An 18125-nucleotide genomic window follows, 5' to 3' on the forward strand; every position below is an offset into this window, starting at 1 on the left:
ATTCCTCCCCACACGGAGCTGGGGCAGGGACTCGGGATGGGGTGGGAACCCAAAACCAACAAACCCTAAACCCACCCAAAAAAACCTCTAAATCTACCCCAAACCCTTTTCCAAAGCTTCAAAATCCCCTAAACCCGACCCCAACCCCCCCTGCTCATCCCTGCTCCTCCAGGAGCTGCAAATGTTGGGTTTTTTTCACTTTTCCCACGCTCGGGGGAGCAGCAATCCCCCAAATCCCAGAGAAAAATCCCACTGGTGGCTGGAGGGTCAGAGCTGCTGTTTTATTCCTCAGGGGACGGGTGACAACAACACCTGGGGTGCCAAAGCGGGAAAAGCCGGGGGATTTCCCCCAAAATTGGGGCTGAATCGTGGAACCGCGGCGGGACGGTGGCAGCGGGGTGGCAGCGGGGTGGCAGCGGGGTGGCAGCGCTGTCACCTGGCACCGCCCCCGTGGGGCGCTGCCTCAATGGAGCTCCTTGTCCCGCCGGGATCCCACTCGTGGGGACACAGATCCCGCATTGTCCCGGCCCGGGGACACCGGGGACACCGGGGACACCGGGGACACGGAGCGCTGCTGGCGCCGGGGCTGGGGCAGCACGGGCAGCTCTGCTCATCCCGGGATTTTGGGGATTTTGGGGAGGGGGGGAAGAGTCACCTTCCCCACGAGTGGGTGGGAATGGGCGGAATTCTGGGCATTGTCACGCGGAATTCCTGTTGGCGTTGTCTCCCGGAATTCCTGGCGCTGTCACCCGGAATTCCCAGCGTTGTCAGCCAGAATTCCCGGCGTCACCCGGAGTTCTGGTGTTGTCACCCCGAGTTCCCGGCGCCATCACCCTGAGTCCCAGTGTTGTCACCCGGAGTTCCCAGTGGTGTTGTCACCCAGAATTCCCAGTGGCGCTGTCACCCTGAATTCCCAGCTTTGTCACCCGGAATTCCCGGCGCTGTCACCCGGAATTTCTGGCGCCATCACCCAGAATTCCTGGCGCTGTCACCCAGAGTCCCGGTGTTGTCACCCGGAGTCCCGGTGCCGTCACCCGGAGTTCCCGGTGTTGTCACCCTGAGTCCCGGTGCTGTCACCCGGAATTCCCGGCGCTGTCACCCTGAGTCCCGGCGCTGTCACCCAGAGTTCCCGGTGTTGTCACCCGGAGTCCCGGCGCTGTCACCCTGAGTCCCGGTGTTGTCACCCGGAGTTCCCGGTGTTGTCACCCGGAGTTCCCGGCGCTGTCACCCGGAGTTCCCGGTGTTGTCACCCGGAGTCCCGGTGTTGTCACAGGGCGGCCAGCGCGGCGGAGGACAGCAGGGTCAGGGCCAGCACCAGCAGCCCCGACTGCGTCACCTGCGGCAGGCGCAGCCCCTTGCCCAGGTCCCAGGCCTGCGGGGACACGGGGACGGCGGTGACCCCGAGCGCCCGCAGCTCCCTCGCCCTTCTTCCTGTCCCCTCGCCCCATTTCTTCCATCCCCTCCCCTTTCCCACTTCCATCCCCTGCTCCCATCCCTTTTTTCCCGCTTCCTCTCCCCTTTCCCATCCCCTTTCCCATTTCTCATTCCCGCTCCCCTTTCCCACTTCCATCCCCTGTTCCCTCTCCCATCCCTGATCCCTGTTCCCATCCCTTTTCCCATCCCCTCTCCCCATTTTTCCCATCCCCTCTCCCCTTTCCCATCCCCTCCCCATTTTTCCCATCTCCCCTCCCCCTTTTTCCCATCCCCTCTCCCCTTTCCCATTCCCATCCAGTTCCCATCCCCCTTTTCCCATTTCCTCTCCCCTTTCCCGTCCCAGTTTGTCCCCACTGTCCCCGTTTCTCCCTGTTTGTCCCTGCTGTCCCCATTTGTCCCCTCTGTCCCGCCATCCCCACTGTCCCTGTTTGTCCCTGCTGTCCCACTGTCCCCGCTGTCCCACTGTCCCCACTGTCCCTCTGTCCTGCTGTCCCCCTGTCCCACTGTCCCCTCTGTCCCCATTTGTCCCCTCTGTCCCCATTTGTCCCCTCTGTCCCCGTTTGTCCCTCTGTCCCTGCTGTCCCTCTGTCCCCATTTGTCCCCCCGTCCCCGTTTGTCCCTCTGTCCTGCTGTCCCTCTGTCCCACTGTCCCCTCTGTCCCCATTTGTCCCCTCTGTCCCTGTTTGTCCCCGTTTGTCCCCTTTGTCCCCATTTGTCCCCTGTCCCCGTTTGTCCCCCTGTCCCTCTGTCCCCATTTGTCCCTCTGTCCCTGTCCCCCCTGTCCCCATTTGTCCCCTTTGTCCCTCTGTCCCCGTTTGTCCCCTCTGTCCCTGCTGTCCCTCTGTCCCCATTTGTCCCCCCTGTCCCCGTTTGTCCCTCTGTCCTGCTGTCCCTCTGTCCCCTCTGTCCCCATTTGTCCCCTCTGTCCCCGTTTGTCCCCCCTGTCCCTGTTGTCCCCATTTGTCCCCTGTCCCCATTTGTCCCCGCTGTCCCTCTGTCCCCATTTGTCCCTGCTGTCCCCTCTGTCCCCATTTGTCCCCCCTGTCCCTCTGTCCCCATTTGTCCCCTGTCCCCATTTGTCCCTGCTGTCCCCTCTGTCCCCATTTGTCCCCCCTGTCCCTCTGTCCCCATTTGTCCCCTGTCCCCATTTGTCCCTGCTGTCCCCCCTGTCCCTCTGTCCCCCTGTCCCGCTGACCAGGTGCCGCACGCCGTTCCAGCTGTGGTAGCACAGGGGCAGGGCCAGCAGGAACTTGGCCGAGCAGAGCAGGGCGGGGCCCAGGCTCAGCGCCCGCACCTGCGCCAGGTAATGCGGGAAGGACTCCGGGAGCAGCAGCGCGGCCACCGAGAACAGCGACACACCTGGGACACGGGGACACGGCTGGGACACGGCTGGGACACGGCTGGGGCACGGCTGGGACACGGCTGGGACACGGGGACACGGCTGGGACACGGCTGGGACACGGGGACACGGCTGGGACACGGCTGGGGCACGGGGACATGGCTGGGACACGGCTGGGACACAGCTGGGACACGGCTGGGACACAGCTGGGACACGGCTGGGGCACGGCTGGGACACGGCTGGGACACAGCTGGGACACGGCTGGGGCACGGCTGGGACACGGCTGGGACACGGCTGGGACACGGCTGGGACACAGGGACACGGCTGGGGCACAGCTGGGACATGGAGACACAGCTGAGACACGGCTGGGACACGGCTGGGACACGGCTGGGACACGGGGACACGGCTGGGGCATGGGGACACGGCTGAGACACGGCTTGGACACGGCTGGGACACGGGGACACGGTTGGGACACAGCTGGGACACGGCTGGGACACGGCTGGGACATGGCTGGGACACGGCTGGGACAGCTGGGATATGGGGACACAGATGTAATGGGGACAGGGATACACCTGGAAAAGGGATCCAGGAAAACAGGGATCCACCTGGGATGGGATGGAACACACCAGGGAGAACACAGGAAAAACTCAGGGATGGGGAAAACCTCAGGCGTGGAAAAATTCCAATGGAAAAAACTCAGGGAAAAAACAGATGGGAAACACAGGGGTGGGAAAAACGGGTGGAAAAACAGGGATGGGGAAAACAGGGGTGGGAAAAACAGGGATGGGGAGATTTTGTGGGGGATTTTAGAGAGGATTTTGGGGAGGATTTGGGTGGACTTGGGGGACATCTTGCAGAGAGTTTGGGTGAATTTGGGGAGGATTTTGGGGGGATTTGGGGAAGAGTTTGAGGTGAGTTTTGGGTGGATTTGGAGGGGATTTTGCAGGGATTTTGGGTGAATTTGGGGGGATTTTGGGGGGGAATTGGAGGTGAATTTTGGGGGGATTTTGCAGGGATTTTGGGGGGGATTTTGGGGGGCTGGGGAAGGCAGAGCAGAGGTTTCCCAGGAAACCCCCCAGGTGTGAACCCAGGGCTGTCCCCAAATGTCCCCAGGTGTCCCCAAGTGCCACCCACCGAGGCTGAGGGCGACGCCGGTGCCGCGGTGGCTGATGGACATGGCCATGGGCAGCGACCACCTGCAAAAGAAATTTGGGCTGAATTTGGGGGATTTTGGGGTCCTGGGGTGATTTTGGGAGTTCCCTGACTGGTTTTGGGGTGCTTTGGGCCAGTTTTGGGGTGATTAGGGTCAGTTTATGGCAGTTTTGGGGTGATTTGGGCTGTTTTAGGAGTGGTTTTTGTGGTTTCCTGGCTGGTTTTGAGGTCTTTGGGGGCAGTTTGGGGGTGATTTGAGGTTCCCTGGCTGATTTTGGGGTGCTTTGGGTGTGGTTTTGGATTCCCTGGCTGGTTTTGGGGTGCTTTGGTGTGTTTTAGGGCTGATTTTGGGGTTCCCTGGCTGGTTTTTGGGAGCTTTGGGGTTCCCTGGCTGGTTTTGGTGTGGTTTGGGCCAGTTTTGGGGTGATTAGGGCTGTTTTTGGGGTGCTTTGGGATGTTTTGGGGGTGGTTTTGGGGTTCCCTGGCTGGTTTTGGGGTGCTTTGTGGTGTTTTTGAGGTGATTTGCAGTTCCCTGGCTGGTTTTGGGGTGTTTTGGGGTTCCCTGGCTGGTTTTGGTGTGGTTTGGGTGTGATTTGGGGTTCCCTGGCTGGTTTTGGTGTGGTTTGGGTGTGATTTGGGGCTCCCTGGTTGGTTTTGGGGTTCCCTGGCTGGTTCTGGGGTGCTTTGGGCCGGTTTTGGGGTGCTTTGGGGGTCACTCACTTGTAGATGCTGACGTGGGGGGACACGGGCCGCCCCGAGCGCGAGTTCCTCTCCCAGAACCTCCTCATCTCCTCCTGCGCCGTCGTCGCCATCGGGATCGTCCTGGGGACAGGCAGGGCCTGAGCCCCGACCCCAAAAACACCCCAAAAACACCCCAAGCCACCCCAAAAATACCCCAAACCACCCCAAGAACACCCCAAGCCACCCCAAAAATACCCCAAACCAGCCCAGAACCCAGGAGATACTCCAAACCCACCCTAAACCCACCCCTAAAAACCTAAACCCATCCCAAAACCCAGAAAAATAACCCCAAACCCACCCCAAAATCCAGGAAATATCTTAAACCCACCCTAAAACCCCAAACACACCCCAAAACCCAAAAAAACCCAAAATCCCCCCAAAAAAAAACCCTAAACCACCCCAAAATCCAGGAAACACCCTAAACCCACCCTAAAACCCAGAAAAGTAACCCTAAAACCACCCTACTACCCAAAAAAAACCCCAAAATCCACCCCCCAAAAACACCCTAAAATCACCCCAAAACCCAAAAAAACCCTCAAAATCCACCCCAAAAAAACCCTAAACCCACCCTAACACCCAAAAACCCCAAAACCCACCCTAAAACCCAAAAAAAACCTCTTAAACTCACACCTAAAACCCTAAACCCACCCTAAAACAAAAAAAAAAACCCTCTAAAATTCACCCCAAAACTCAAAACCAGCCCAAAATCCATCCCCAAAACACCACAAAATCCACCCCAAAACCCCCAAAAAACCTCTCAGAATGCCCCTAAAATCCCAAAAAATCCCCAAAACCGCCCCAAAATTCCCAAATTCCCTCCCAGGCTCTCACTGGTGCAGGGCGGGGCCAGGCCCCAGCCGGGCCAGGAGGCAGCGCCGGCCCAAACCCCTGGAAAGAGAGAAAAAATGGGGAAAATGGGAAAAAAGACAACAAAAAATTGGGGAAAATGGGGGGAAATGGGGAATATTGGAAAAAATGGGGATACAATGGGAAAAACAGGATAAAATGGGAAAAACGGGGGAAATGGGAAAAAAAATACAACAAAAATTGGGAAAAAATGGAAAAAATAGTGTGGAAAATGAGGAAAATTGGGGGAAATGGGAAAAATTGGGGAAATACGACCAAAATAATGAAAAATGGGGAAAATACGGAAAAATGGGAAAAATACACCAAAAAATTGGGGAAAACTGGGGAAAAGATGGGAAAATGGGGAAAAATAAAAAATGCGGGGGAAATGGGAAAAAATACAACAAAACTTGGAAAAATGAGAAAAATGGGGGGAAATGGGAAAAAATGGGAAACAATGGCGGAAAACGGGAAAAATGGAAAAAAATAAAACAAAAAACTGGAAAAATGGGAAAAACGGTAAGAAATGAGAAAAAATGGGAAAAAATACCAAAAAAAATTGGGAAAAGCGGGGGAAAATGGGAGGGAAATGTGAGGGAATGGGGGGAAAATGGGACACAGGGTGACACTGAGGGACACTGAGGGACACTGAGGGACACCGAGGGACACTGAGGGACACCGAGGGACACCGAGGGACACCGAGGGACACTGAGGGACACTGAGGGGACACTGAGGGACACTGAGGGACACGGAGGACACGGAGGACACGGAGGACACGCAGCCATGGCTGGCCCGGGCCAGCCCCGGAGCGCGGCGGGACGCCGAGAAATGGCCTCAGGCCCGGCCCGCCCCCGCCGCGCCGTCCCCTGGGTGTCCCCAGTGTCCCCTGGGTGCCCCCAATGTCCCCAATGTCCCCCCGGTGTCCCCGGCCCGGCCCCGGGCCCCGGAGTCACCTCAGCGCCAGCGCCGCCATCTTGGAGCCGCCGCGACGGAAGTGGCCGTGACGCACTTCCGGTGGGGAGGGAGCGCGCGGGGAGGGCGGGAATCGATAACGGAGATCGATAACGGAGATCGATAACGGAGATCGATAACCGGGATCGATAACCGGAATCGATAACGGAGATCGATAACCGGGATCGATAACGGAGATCGATAACCGGGATCGATAACCGGGATCGATAACGGAGATAACCGGGATCGATAACGGAGATCGATAACCGGGATCGATAACCGGGATCGATAACGGAGATCGATAACGGAGATAGATAACCGGGATCGATAACAGAGATCGATAACGGAGATCGATAACGGAGATGGATAACCGGAATCGATAACGGAGATCGATAACCGGGATCGATAACGGAGATCGATAACGGAGATAGATAACCGGGATTGATAACGGAGATCGATAACCGGGATCGATAACGGAGATCGATAACCGGGATCGATAACGGACATAACCGGGATCGATAACGGAGATCGATAACCGGGATCGATAACCGGGATCGATAACCGGGATCGATAACAGAGATCGATAACCGGGATTGATAACCGGGATCGATAACGGAGATCGATAACCGGGATCGATAACCGGAATCGATAACGGAGATAACCGGGATTCATAATGGAGATCGATAACCGGGATCGGTAACCGGAATCGATAACGGATTTCGATAACCGGGATTGATAACGGAGATCGATAACCGGGATCGATAACGGAGATCGATAACCGGGATCGATCCCTGTTATCAATTCAATTATTGATCCCTGGGATCGATCCCTGATATCGCATCCGTTATCGATTCCGGTTATCAATTCCGTTATTGATCCCCGTTATCACCCCCGAGCAAACCCCTCTTTGCAATTTCCCCCCAAAATCCCCCAAACCCCCCAAAAACCTCCCCAAAAACCCCAAACCCGCCCCCAAAAAAACCCAACCCCGCAAAAACCTCCCCAAAATCCCCTAAAAACCTCCCCAAAAACCCCCGAAAATCCTCCAAAATCCCCCCAAAACCCCCCAAACCTGCCCCAAGAAACCCCAAACCCCTCAAAAAAAACTCCCCAAAATCCCCTAAAAGACTCCTACAACCCTCCCAAAACCCCCAAAAATCCCCCAAATCCCCCTCGCCCAACCACGAGCACCGCGTGCCCCCAAGGCCTCCCCCAAAACCCCCCAAAAATCCCCCAAAATCCCCAATCTCAAAAATCCCCTCCAAAAATCCCCCAAAACCTCCCAAATTCCCCTGAAAATGTCCCAAATCCCCCTAAAATCCCCCCAGAATCCCCCCAAAACCTCCCCAAAACCCACCCCAATAAAAACCCCAAACCCTCCAAAGCCCCCCAAAATCCCCTAAAATCCCCCTAAAACCTTCCCAACCCCCAATTTCCCCTAAAACCTCCCCAAACTCCCTCAAACCCCCCAAATAAAACCCCAAAACCCCCCCAAAACCCTTCCAAAAACATCCCCCAAACCCCCTAAAAACCCCCCAAAAACATCCCCCAAACCCCTCATGTCCCTCCTTGTCACCATCACGTCCCCCAATGTCCCACGTGTCCCCCCCATGTCCCCAATGTCCCCCCGTGTCCCCCAATGTCCCCCTTGTCTGTCCTCCAGTGTCCCCCCTTGTCCCCAATGTCCCCCCGTGTCCTCCCATGTCACTTCATGTCCCCCCGCTGTCCCCATCATGTCCCCCCCTGTCCCTCCCTATGTCCCCCATCCCGGTGTCCCCCCAGTGTCCCCCCTCTGTCCCTTCGTGTCCCTCCCGTGTCCCCCAATGTCCCCCCGTGTCCCCCCATCATGTCCCCCCATGTCCCTCCCTGTGCCCCTCCCGGTGTCCCCCCAATGTCCCCCCCATGCCACTCCCCGTGTCCCCCCTCCTGTCCCTCCGTGTCCCCCCCCGTGTCCCCAATGTCCCCCGTGTCCCCATCATGTCCCCCCATGCCCCCACCGGTGATCCCCCCAATGTCCCCCCTCTGTCCCCTCGTGTCCCTCCCGTGTCCCCTCGTGTCCCCCCAATGTCCCCCCTCTGTCCCCTCGTGTCCCCCCAATGTCCCCCCCATGTCCCTCCCTGTGTCCCCCACAATGTCCTCCCTCTGTCCCCGCTGTCTCTCTATGTCCCTTCATGTCCCATCATGTCCCCCAATGTCCCCATCATGTCCCCCCATGTCCCCCAATGTCCCCATCATGTCCCCCCATGTCCCCCCAATGTCCCCATCATGTCCCCCCAATGTCCCCATCATGTCCCCCCATGTCCCCCCAATGCCCCCATCATGTCCCCCCATGTCCCCCCAATGTCCCCATCATGTCCCCTCATGTCCCCCCAATGCCCCCATCATGTCCCCCAATGTCCCCCCAATGTCCCCCCTCTGTCCCCGCTGTCCCCTCCGGCCACATTCCTCGTCCCCCGCCCCCGCGGCGCTCGGGAATGCGGCCGGACAAAGGCCACCAGTGTCCCCGTCCCCCTCGCCACCCTCGGTGTCCCTCGGTGTCCCTCAATGTCCCCTTTGAGCGGGGACCCCGCGGGCCGGGCCCCCCCCGCGCCCGGCGCCCATTGGCCGGGATTTGGGGGTGCAGCGCTGCCCGGGCCACCCTAAAACCGCGGCGCCACCGCTGTCCCCTCGGGCCACCGCCGCTGTCCCCTCCGTGCCACCACCGCCATGTCCCCGAGGGCCACCCGCCGCCTCCTGCTCGCGGCCGGGCTGCTGGCGGCGCTGGGTGAGCTTGGGGACAAGGGACAGGTCCCCAAAAAGGGGGTGGGGGAGTGGGGGGGGGGGGTTTGGGGGTGGCCGTGGGGCTGGCGGGCACCCACGCGCTGCGTGGGGACTGTCACCGCGGCTGGCGTGCGACAGCAGAGCTGGCACTGCCGGGGGACAGGGGCGGGTGGCGGCCAGGAGGGTCCCAGAGCTGTCACCTCCTTGGGGACAGGGGCGGGTGGCGGCCAGGAGGGTCCCAGAGCTGTCACCTCCTTGGGGACAGGGGCGGGTGGCGGCCAGGAGGGTCCCAGAGCTGTCACCTCCTTGGGGACACGGGCGGGTGGTGTCCAGGAGGGTCCCAGAGCTGTCACCTCCCTGGGGACAGGGGCGGGTGGCAGCCAGGAGAGCCCCAGAGCTGTCACCAACCTGATGACAGGGGCGGGTGGCGGCCAGGAGAGCCCCAGAGCTGTCACCTCCCTGGGGACAGGGGCGGGTGGCAGCCAGGAGAGCCCCAGAGCTGTCACCAACCTGATGACAGGGGCGGGTGGCGGCCAGGAGGGTCCCAGAGCTGTCACCTCCTTGGGGACAGGGGCGGGTGGTGGCCAGGAGGGTCCCAGAGCTGTCACCAACCTGATGACAGGGGCGGGTGGCGGCCAGGAGGGTCCCAGAGCTGTCACCTCCCTGGGGACAGGGGCGGGTGGTGGCCAGGAGGGTCCCAGAGCTGTCACCTCCTTGGGGACAGGGGCGGGTGGCAGCCAGGAGGGTCCCAGAGCTGTCACCAACCTGGGGACAGGGGCGGGTGGCGGCCAGGAGGGTCCCGGTCATTGTCACCTCCCTGGGGACAGGGGCGGGTGGCGGCCAGGAGGGTCCCAGAGCTGTCACCTCCTTGGGGACAGGGGCGGGTGGCGGCCAGGAGGGTCCAAGAGCTGTCACCTCCCTGGGGACAGGGGCGGGTGACAGCCAGGAGGGTCCCAGAGCTGTCACCTCCCTGGGGACAGGGGCGGGTGGTGGCCAGGAGGGTCCCAGAGCTGTCACCTCCCTGGGGACAGGGGCAGGTGGCAGCCAGGAGAGCCCCAGAGCTGTCACCAACCTGGGGACAGGGGCGGGTGGCGGCCAGGAGAGCCCCAGAGCTGTCACCTCCCTGGGGACAGGGGCGGGTGGCAGCCAGGAGAGCCCCAGAGCTGTCACCTCCCTGGGGACAGGGGCGGGTGGCAGCCAGGAGGGTCCCAGAGCTGTCACCTCCTTGGGGACAGGGGCGGGGGTGCCACACCCAGCCCTGCTGGTGTCACCGGCGGACACCGAGGGTCCCATTGTCACCTCCCCGCGGGCGCTGGCTGCCACCCCCGCCCGTGTCACCGGGCACCGGGACACTGTCCCCTCCGAGCCACCCCTGGGGGCGGCGGTGCCACCACCCCTCTGTCCCCTCGGCGCCCTTTGGTGGCAGCTCGGGGACAGCGGCGGGGGCGGTCCCCGCGCGGGGGTGGCGCTGACGGCTCCGTGTCGCCAGGAGTGTCGCCGGTGTCCCCAATCCACGTGTACACGCCGCGCGAGGTCTATGGCACCGTGGGCTCGCGTGTCACCCTGTCGTGCAGCTTCTGGTCCAGCGAGTGGATCTCGGAGGACATTTCCATCACCTGGCACTTCCAGGCCGAGGGCTCCCGCGACAGCATCTCCGTCAGTGTCCCCAGTGTCCCCTCGGTGTCCCCAGCGCGTCCCCACCGCGCCCCCAGCCCCGGTGTCCCTTTGTCGCAGCGGCAGCGCGACAGAGCCTTCCCTGAGGGTGGCACTTGGCGTGTCCCCGTGGTGTCACCAGTGCCTGCCGGGTCCACCCCCGGCAGTGTCCCCTTGCCCCGTGGTGGCACTGGGGTGTCCCCAAGGTGTCCCCAGCCCTGCCGCCCCTTGGGTTCCAGCCCCGGCAGTGTCCCTTTGCCCTGCGGTGTCCCCAAGGTCTCCCCAGCCCTGCCGCCCCTTGGGTTCCAGCCCCGGCAGTGTCCCCTTGCCCCATGGTGACACCTGGGTGTCCCCACGGTGTCCCCGTGCCAGCCTCAGCAGGTGGGCACATCGCTGTCCCCGCGGTGTCCCCGTGTCCCCTCCCACCGCGGTGTCCCCGTGTCCCCGTGCCCACAGACACCCCGGGGCCACCTCCATCACGCTGTCCCCTCTGTCCCCGCCCGCCCCGCGGCTGGCTGTCACCCCGCCGAGCCCGGGGGCCACCTCGGTGACCGCGGTGTCGCCGCCGCTGTCGCAGATCTTCCACTACGCCAAGGGCCAGCCCTACATCGACGACGTGGGGACATTCAAGGAGCGCATGGAGTGGGCGGGGAACCCGCGGCGCCGCGACGGCTCCATCGTCATCCACAGCCTGGAGCCCAGCGACAACGGCACCTTCACGTGCGACGTCAAGAACCCGCCCGACATCGTGGGCAAGTCCTCGCAGGTCACCCTCTACGTGCTGGAGAAAGGTGCGCGACACGGTGGCACCGCCCCGACCCCGCTGCTGGCCGCTGTCACCTCCCGATCCCTGCTGGTGATGGTGACATAGGGCCGGTGTCACCTCCTGATCCCTGGTGGTGGCAGGGACACCGGGCCAGTGTCACCTCCCTGATCCCTGCTGGTGATGGTGACACAGGGCCAGTGTCACCTCCTGATCCCTGGTGGTGTCACCTCCCTGATCCCTGCTGGTGATGGTGACACAGGGCTGGTGTCACCTCCTGATCCCTGGTGGTGGTGTCACCTCCCTGATCCCTGTTGGTGATGATGACACAGGGCCAGTGTCACCTCTTGATCGCCGGTGGTGGCGGGGACACCAGGCCGGTGTCACCTCCCTGATCCCCGGTGGTGGTGGTGACACAGGGCCGGTGTCACCTCCTGATCGCCGGTGGTGGCAGGGACACCGGGCCGGTGTCACCTCCCTGATCCCCAGTGGTGGTGGTGACACAGGGCCCGTGTCACCTCCCTGATCCCTGCTGGTGCTGGTGACACCGGCCCGGTGTCACCTCCTGATCGCCAATGGTGGTGGGGTCACTGGACTGGTGTCACCTCCCTGATCCCCAGTGGTGGTGGTGACACAGGGCCAGTGTCACCTCCTGATCCCTGGTGGTGGTGTCACCTCCCTGATCCCTGCTGGTAATGGTGACACAGGGCCAGTGTCACCTCTTGATCGCCGGTGGTGGCGGGGACACCGGGCCGGTGTCACCTCCCTGATCCGCAGTGGTGGTGGTGACACAGGGCCGGTGTCACCTCCCTGATCCCTGCTGGTGCTGGTGACACCGGCCCGGTGTCACCTCCTGATCGCCAATGGTGGTGGGGTCACTGGACTGGTGTCACCTCCCTGATCCCCAGTGGTGGTGGTGACACAGGGCCAGTGTCACCTCCTGATCCCTGGTGGTGGTGTCACCTCCCTGATCCCTGTTGGTGATGGTGACACAGAGCCAGTGTCACCTCCCTGATCCCTGCTGGTGATGGTGACACAGGGCCAGTGTCACCTCCTGATCCCTGGTGGTGTCACCTCCCTGATCCGCAGTGGTGGTGGTGACACAGGGCTGGTGTCACCTCCTGATCCCTGGTGGTGGTGTCACCTCCTTGATCCCTGCTGGTGCTGGTGACACCGGCCCGGTGTCACCTCTTGATCGCCAATGGTGGTGGGGTCACTGGACCCGTGTCACCTCCCTGATCCCCACTGGTGGAGGTGACACGGTGCCACTGTCCCCGCAGTGCCACCCACCCAGGGGGGGTGACACGGTGCCACTGTCCCCGCAGTGCCACCCACCGAGGGGGGGTGACACGGTGCCACTGTCCCCGCAGTGCCCACCCGCTACGGCGTCGTGCTGGGCTCTGTCATCGGCGGGGTCCTGCTGCTGGTGGCCGTGCTGGTGGCCCTGGTTTATGTCACCCGCTACTGCTGGCGGCGGCGCCAGGCGGTTCTGCAGCGGCGGCTGAGGTGAGCGGGACCCCCCCCAAACCGAGACCCCTCCCATAACCGGGACCCTCCCCAAACCGGGACCCTTCCCTAAACCGGGACCTTCCCCAAACCGAGACCCCTCCCCAAACCGGGACCTTCCCAAACCGGGACCCTCCCCTAAACCGGGACCTTCCCCAAACCGGGACCCTTCCTCAAACCGGGACCCTCCCTAAACCGGGACCCTCCCCAAACCGGGACCCTCCCCAAACCGGGACCTTCCCCAAACCGGGACCTTCCCCAAACTGAGACCTTCCCCAAACGGGGACCTTCCCCAAACCGGGACCCTCCCCAAACCGGGACCCTCCCCAAACCGGGACCCCTCCCTAAACCGGGACCCTCCCCAAACCGGGACCTTCCCAAACCGGGACCCTCCCCAAACCGGGACCCTCCCTAAACCGGGACCCTCCCCAAACCGGGACCTTCCCAAACCGGGACCCTCCCCAAACCGGGACCTTCCCAAACCGGGACCCTCCCCAAACCGGGACCCTCCCCAAACCGGGACCATTGGGGCTGTAATTTCTGCGCCGCCTCCCCAAAACGGGACCCCTCCCCAAACCGGGACCTTCCCCAAACCGGGACCTTCCCCAAACTGGGACCCTTCTCCAAACCGGGACCCTCCCCAAACCGGGACCACAATTTCCGCGCCCCCTCCCCAAACCGGGACCCTCCCCAAACTGGGACCCTCCCCAAACCGGGACCACAATTTCCGCGCCCCCTCCCCAAACCGGGCCCCTCCGCGCCCCGGCGGCGCCGGCCCCGCCGCCCCGAGCCGCTCTTTTCCCGTTGCCCCGGTGCCAGCGCCATGGAGAAGGGGAAGCTGCAGCGCTCGGCCAAGGACGGCTCCAAGCGCAGCCGGCAGGTGAGCGCCCAGCGGGGCGGTCCCCCGGTGCCCCCGGTGCCCCCGGTGCCCCCGGTGCCCCCGGCGGCAGCTGAAGCCCCGGTGTCCCCGCAGGCCCCGGTGCTCTACGCCATGCTGGACCACGGCCGCAGCGCCAAGAAAGCCAAGGGCGGCGCGGGGGACTCGCGCAAGGATAGGAAATAGCGGTTAGCGGGCAGGGAGCGACCCCCGGGGGCTGGCGGGGCCGCGGGGGACCCCCGGCCCCCCAAAGTCATCATGACCATCGAGATGGAGCTGCGGGGGGAGCCCCAGGCCGCGCCCCCGCCCGCCGCCCGCTCCCCGAGCCGGGGCAGCCTCAAGAGCGCCCTGCTGAGCATCATCAAACCCAACTCGGGGGGCTCCTGACGGACCCCCGGGCCCGGGACCCGGCGAGGAGCGGGGTGTGGTCCTCGCCTCGGGTCCCCCGGCCTCGAGGACGGCGCTGGGGACAACCTGGGCTCCCCCCCGGCGCCGCTCGGTCGCTCCCTGCCCAGCCCCGGGTGGAATTTCTCCTCCGGAACGCAGACCCGGCGGATTCGGGGTCGGTGTCCCCCTCCCCGGGGAGCCGCGGGGTCCCGGTGGGGCCGTGTCGCCGCCGCGTGTCCCCTCCCCGAGCTCGGGGGGGTTTCCGTGCCCCCCGGTTCTGCTCCTTTTTGGCCGTTTTCTCGTCTCTGCCCGCGACCGACCCCAAATGACGTCGCGGGGCGGCCCCCGCACCCCATCCCCTTTGTCCCCCTCCTGTCCCCCCCATTAACCCCCGCACCCCGTAACCGCCGGGACCCCCCCAAAACCGGCCGGAGCCCCCCTGGGTGGGGGGGAGCGAGGCTGCGGCCGGCCTGGGGGAGCCGCCCGTGCCCCCCGACACGTTTTGTCCCCCCTGTCCCTGTCCCCTCCCTGTCCCCGTGTTGCCATTAATAAAACTGACATCTCCGGGAGCCCCGTGTCCCCCCCGCTCCGTCACTGTCACTGTCACTGTCATTGTCGCTGTCCCCACTCCGGGGCTGGGGGTGACGTCGCTGTCACCCTCAGCGGGGAGGTGACACTTTGGAGGGTGACCTGGTGGCACCCCGAAGTCCCCCCTCAGCCGCGAGCGATGCCACCACCCCAGGGCCACCTCCCCGCCACCCGCCGTTAATTAAAGCTCGCTGTAATTAACACAGGCCAAGGCTCAGGGGGTGGGCACGGGGGGACAGTGGCCATTGTCGCCGCAGGGGTGGGTGGCTGTCACCTCCTCCTGGGAGGGAGGGGGGAAAGACCCCAGCCCCAGCCCTGGGGGGCACTTGGGGCACGGAGCAGCGCGGGAATGGGGGAGGGAGCGCCCCGGTGCCCCCCCGGTGCCCCCCCGGTGTCCCCCGGTGTCCCCCGGGACCGTTGTCCTTTCCCTAATAAGTCTGCGCAGCCCGACCCCGCCGCGTCCCCCGGGGCCGCCGCCGCTGTTTTTCTTTCCGAGGAGCTATTTCTGCCCCGGATCGCGGCACTCCCGGGCCCTCCGAGCCCCCCCGAGCCCCCCCAAATCCGGCTGCAAACCCCCCCGAAATCCAGCTCTGAACCCCCACAAAATCCTGCTGCGAACTCCCCAAATCCGGCTGCAAACCCCCCCGAAATCCAGCTCTGAACCCCCCCAAAATCGTGCTGCAAACTCCCCAAATCCTGCTGTGAATCCTCTCGAAATCCTCCTGTGAACCCCCCCAAAAACCCACCTGCAAACCCCCAAAATCCTGCTGTGAACTCCCCAAATCCTGCTGTGAATCCTCTCGAAATCCTACTGTGAACCCCCCCAAAAACCCACCTGCAACCCCCCCAAAATTCGCCTGTTAACCCCCCCCAAATCCGGCTGCGAGTCCTCCAAAATCCTCCTGCGAGCCCCCCCCAAATCTCCTTGATTTTATCCCCCAACCTCCAAAGTACTTTTAGGGCGCCTGAGCCGCAGTGGGTGAGAAAATTCCGGGAATTTCACTGGGAATTCTTCAAATCCCAGAGGGGAAACCTGGTGGGGCTGGAGCCCGACCCCCCCCTAATTCCTGGGGCCACCCCTGTCCCCACCCCAGCAGGGACAACCCCGGGACCCCCGGCGCTGATTTAAGGGGGGGGGAGGTCCATACACCCCCCCACCAAAAAAGGGGGACTCGGGGTTCTCTCCCAGTGGGATCCCCCTCCCCAAATTGCCCCGAACCCCCGGCTCAGCCTCCTCTTCCTCACGTTTTATTCTTTGCACGGGCCAAAAGTTCCCGCGGGGGGGGTGACAGTGACAGGGACAGGAGGGTGGGGAGGGGGCGGTGAGGGTGACAGGGGGGTGGGGAGGGGGCGGTGAGGGTGACAGGGGGGTGGGGACGGGGCTGTGACAGTGACGGGGGGTGGGGAACCCCGATTTCCTGGGCCGGGGGCTGCAGCAGGATCCGCCCCCCTCCCCGGCCCGGGTGACACGGGCGTGTCCCCCCCACGCGTGTCCCCAGCGCCACCACAGGACAGGGAAATGGGGGATTCCCAGGAAAATGGGGATTCCCAGGAAAAACGGGGGGCTCCACGCCACCCCCTCTCACGAATGCCACCTCCCCTGAGGGGACACCCGGCCCCCCAAAATCCCCCCGGTGACACTCGGGGCAGGGAAGGGCCGAGCACCCCCACCCCGGGACGTGCCCGCGGGGTCCCCACGGGGATCGGGGGGTCCCCGCGGGGATCGGGGGGTCCCCACGGGGATCGGGGGGTCCCGGGACCCCCTCAGGGTCGCGGCTCCTTCTTGCGCTGCCGGGACTTGCGGAACCTGCCCTGGATGGCGAGCGCCGCCCGCTCCGTCTCGGGCGCGCTCAGGTCGATGTCGATCTCCTCCTCCTCCTCCTCTTCCTCCTTCTTGGGGTCACCGGCCTTGGCTGCCGAGGGGGACACGGGACGGGGACAGGCTTGGGGACCGCCAGATTCACGGCGGGGACAGCCAGGGGGACACCCTGCCACCATTCCTGGGGATAAGGGACAGCCTGGCACCCCCAGACTCACCCAGGGGACACCCTGCCACCATTCCTGGGGATAAGGGACACCCTGCCACCATTCCTGGGGATAAGGGACAGCCTGGCACCCCCAGACTCACCCAGGGGACACCCTGCCACCATCCCTGGGGACAAGGGATAGCCTGGCACCCCCAGACTCACCCAGGGGACACCCTGCCACCATCCCTGGGGACAAGGGACAGCCTGGCACCCCCAGACTCACCCAGGGGACACCCAGGGGACACCCAGGGGGACACCCTGCCACTCCCCCGAGACGACCCCATCACCCCCCACCCCTCAGGGGACAATCTGCACCCCAGAGCATCCCCGAAGTCCCCGGGGGGGACACCGCGACCCCTCCCAGGGGGACACCCCGGCACCTCCGAGGGTTCGGAGGAAGGACAGAGCGGGTCCCCAAACCCGCCCAGGTGCCACCCCCGCAAGGACGGGGACAATATGGGGACCCTGGGGTCTGCGGGGACAGAGGGGTCGCGGGAGGGGACAGAGGGGACAGAGGGGACAGCGAAGCCGTGTCCCACCTGTGCCGGGGGTCCTCACCTTGCTGCTGCCCACCGGGGACCTCCGCCGCGGACAGGGGGTCATGGGGGCTGCGCTGCGGAGAGAGGGGACCCGGGCGGTGACACAGGGGCTCCGCTGTCCCCGGGGTCTCCCCATTGTCCCCAGAGTTCCCCCATTGTCCCAGGGGGTCCCCAAAACCTCCAGCCAGAGTGGGGCTCTTGGGGGCTGCGCTGAGAAGACGGAAGGGCCCGGGGGGACAGGGGAGGTGACAGGGGAGGTGACAGAGGAGGTGACAGGGGAGGTGACACCGGAGTCCCCAAAGTGTCCCCGCGGTCCCCCCACCCTGCAGCCCCCCCCTCCCCGGGGCGCGGCGTCCTCCCCCCATTCCCGCTCCCAGCGCCCGGCTCGGCGCTGAAAGCCACGGGAAAAGGGGGGAACTCCTTTTTCCGGTCTGTTCCGGTGGCTCGGGCCCCCCGGTGGCTCGGGCCCCCCGGTGTCCCCGGTGTCCCCACCTCGCTCATCCCGCCCGCTGCCGCCACCGCTCCCGACGGCGGGACCGGCGCTGCCGCCGCTTTTATAGGG

At 63.8% G+C, this 18125-nt stretch overlaps 3 protein-coding genes across 7 annotated transcripts; 1 reads left to right on the forward strand and 2 right to left on the reverse strand.

The window, feature by feature from the left end:
• Window positions 1–260: 260 nt before the first annotated feature.
• SDHC (succinate dehydrogenase complex subunit C) lies at window positions 261–6508 on the reverse strand. Of its 2 annotated transcripts, XM_085560683.1 has the most exons (7): window positions 6466–6508; window positions 5498–5554; window positions 4646–4747; window positions 3908–3969; window positions 2630–2793; window positions 1229–1372; window positions 261–1164 (listed from the first exon to the last, which is right to left on the reverse strand). In XM_085560683.1, exons 1-6 carry the CDS (start codon window positions 6483–6485, stop codon window positions 1268–1270), a joined length of 510 nt encoding a protein of 169 aa, XP_085416809.1. In that variant the 5' UTR covers window positions 6486–6508; the 3' UTR covers window positions 261–1164; window positions 1229–1267. The 2 variants fall into 2 exon arrangements, with proteins under 2 accessions (XP_085416809.1, XP_085416808.1); XM_085560682.1 differs by having other exon boundaries at window positions 261–1372.
• A 2579-nt stretch (window positions 6509–9087) lies between these two features.
• MPZ (myelin protein zero) lies at window positions 9088–14998 on the forward strand. The gene is made up of 6 exons (XM_085560689.1): window positions 9088–9227; window positions 10713–10879; window positions 11454–11667; window positions 13010–13145; window positions 13965–14025; window positions 14119–14998. The coding sequence occupies exons 1-6, from the start codon at window positions 9170–9172 to the stop codon at window positions 14206–14208; spliced, it is 726 nt and encodes a 241-aa protein (XP_085416815.1). The 5' UTR covers window positions 9088–9169; the 3' UTR covers window positions 14209–14998.
• A 1233-nt stretch (window positions 14999–16231) lies between these two features.
• Window positions 16232–18100, reverse strand: PCP4L1 (Purkinje cell protein 4 like 1). 4 transcript variants are annotated; one of them, XM_085560692.1, is made up of 3 exons: window positions 18056–18100; window positions 17583–17637; window positions 16232–16910 (listed from the first exon to the last, which is right to left on the reverse strand). In XM_085560692.1, the coding sequence occupies exons 1-3, from the start codon at window positions 18062–18064 to the stop codon at window positions 16762–16764; spliced, it is 213 nt and encodes a 70-aa protein (XP_085416818.1). In that variant the 5' UTR covers window positions 18065–18100; the 3' UTR covers window positions 16232–16761. The 4 variants fall into 4 exon arrangements, with proteins under 4 accessions (XP_085416818.1, XP_085416819.1, XP_085416817.1 ...); XM_085560693.1 differs by having other exon boundaries at window positions 17564–17637; window positions 18056–18092; XM_085560691.1 differs by having other exon boundaries at window positions 16232–16997; window positions 17564–17637; window positions 18056–18092.
• Window positions 18101–18125: the final 25 nt, after the last annotated feature.

Source organism: Lonchura striata, chromosome 25 (assembly GCF_050655825.1).
Source record: "Lonchura striata isolate lonStrDom1 chromosome 25, ASM5065582v1, whole genome shotgun sequence".
Lineage (NCBI taxonomy): Eukaryota > Metazoa > Chordata > Aves > Passeriformes > Estrildidae > Lonchura > Lonchura striata.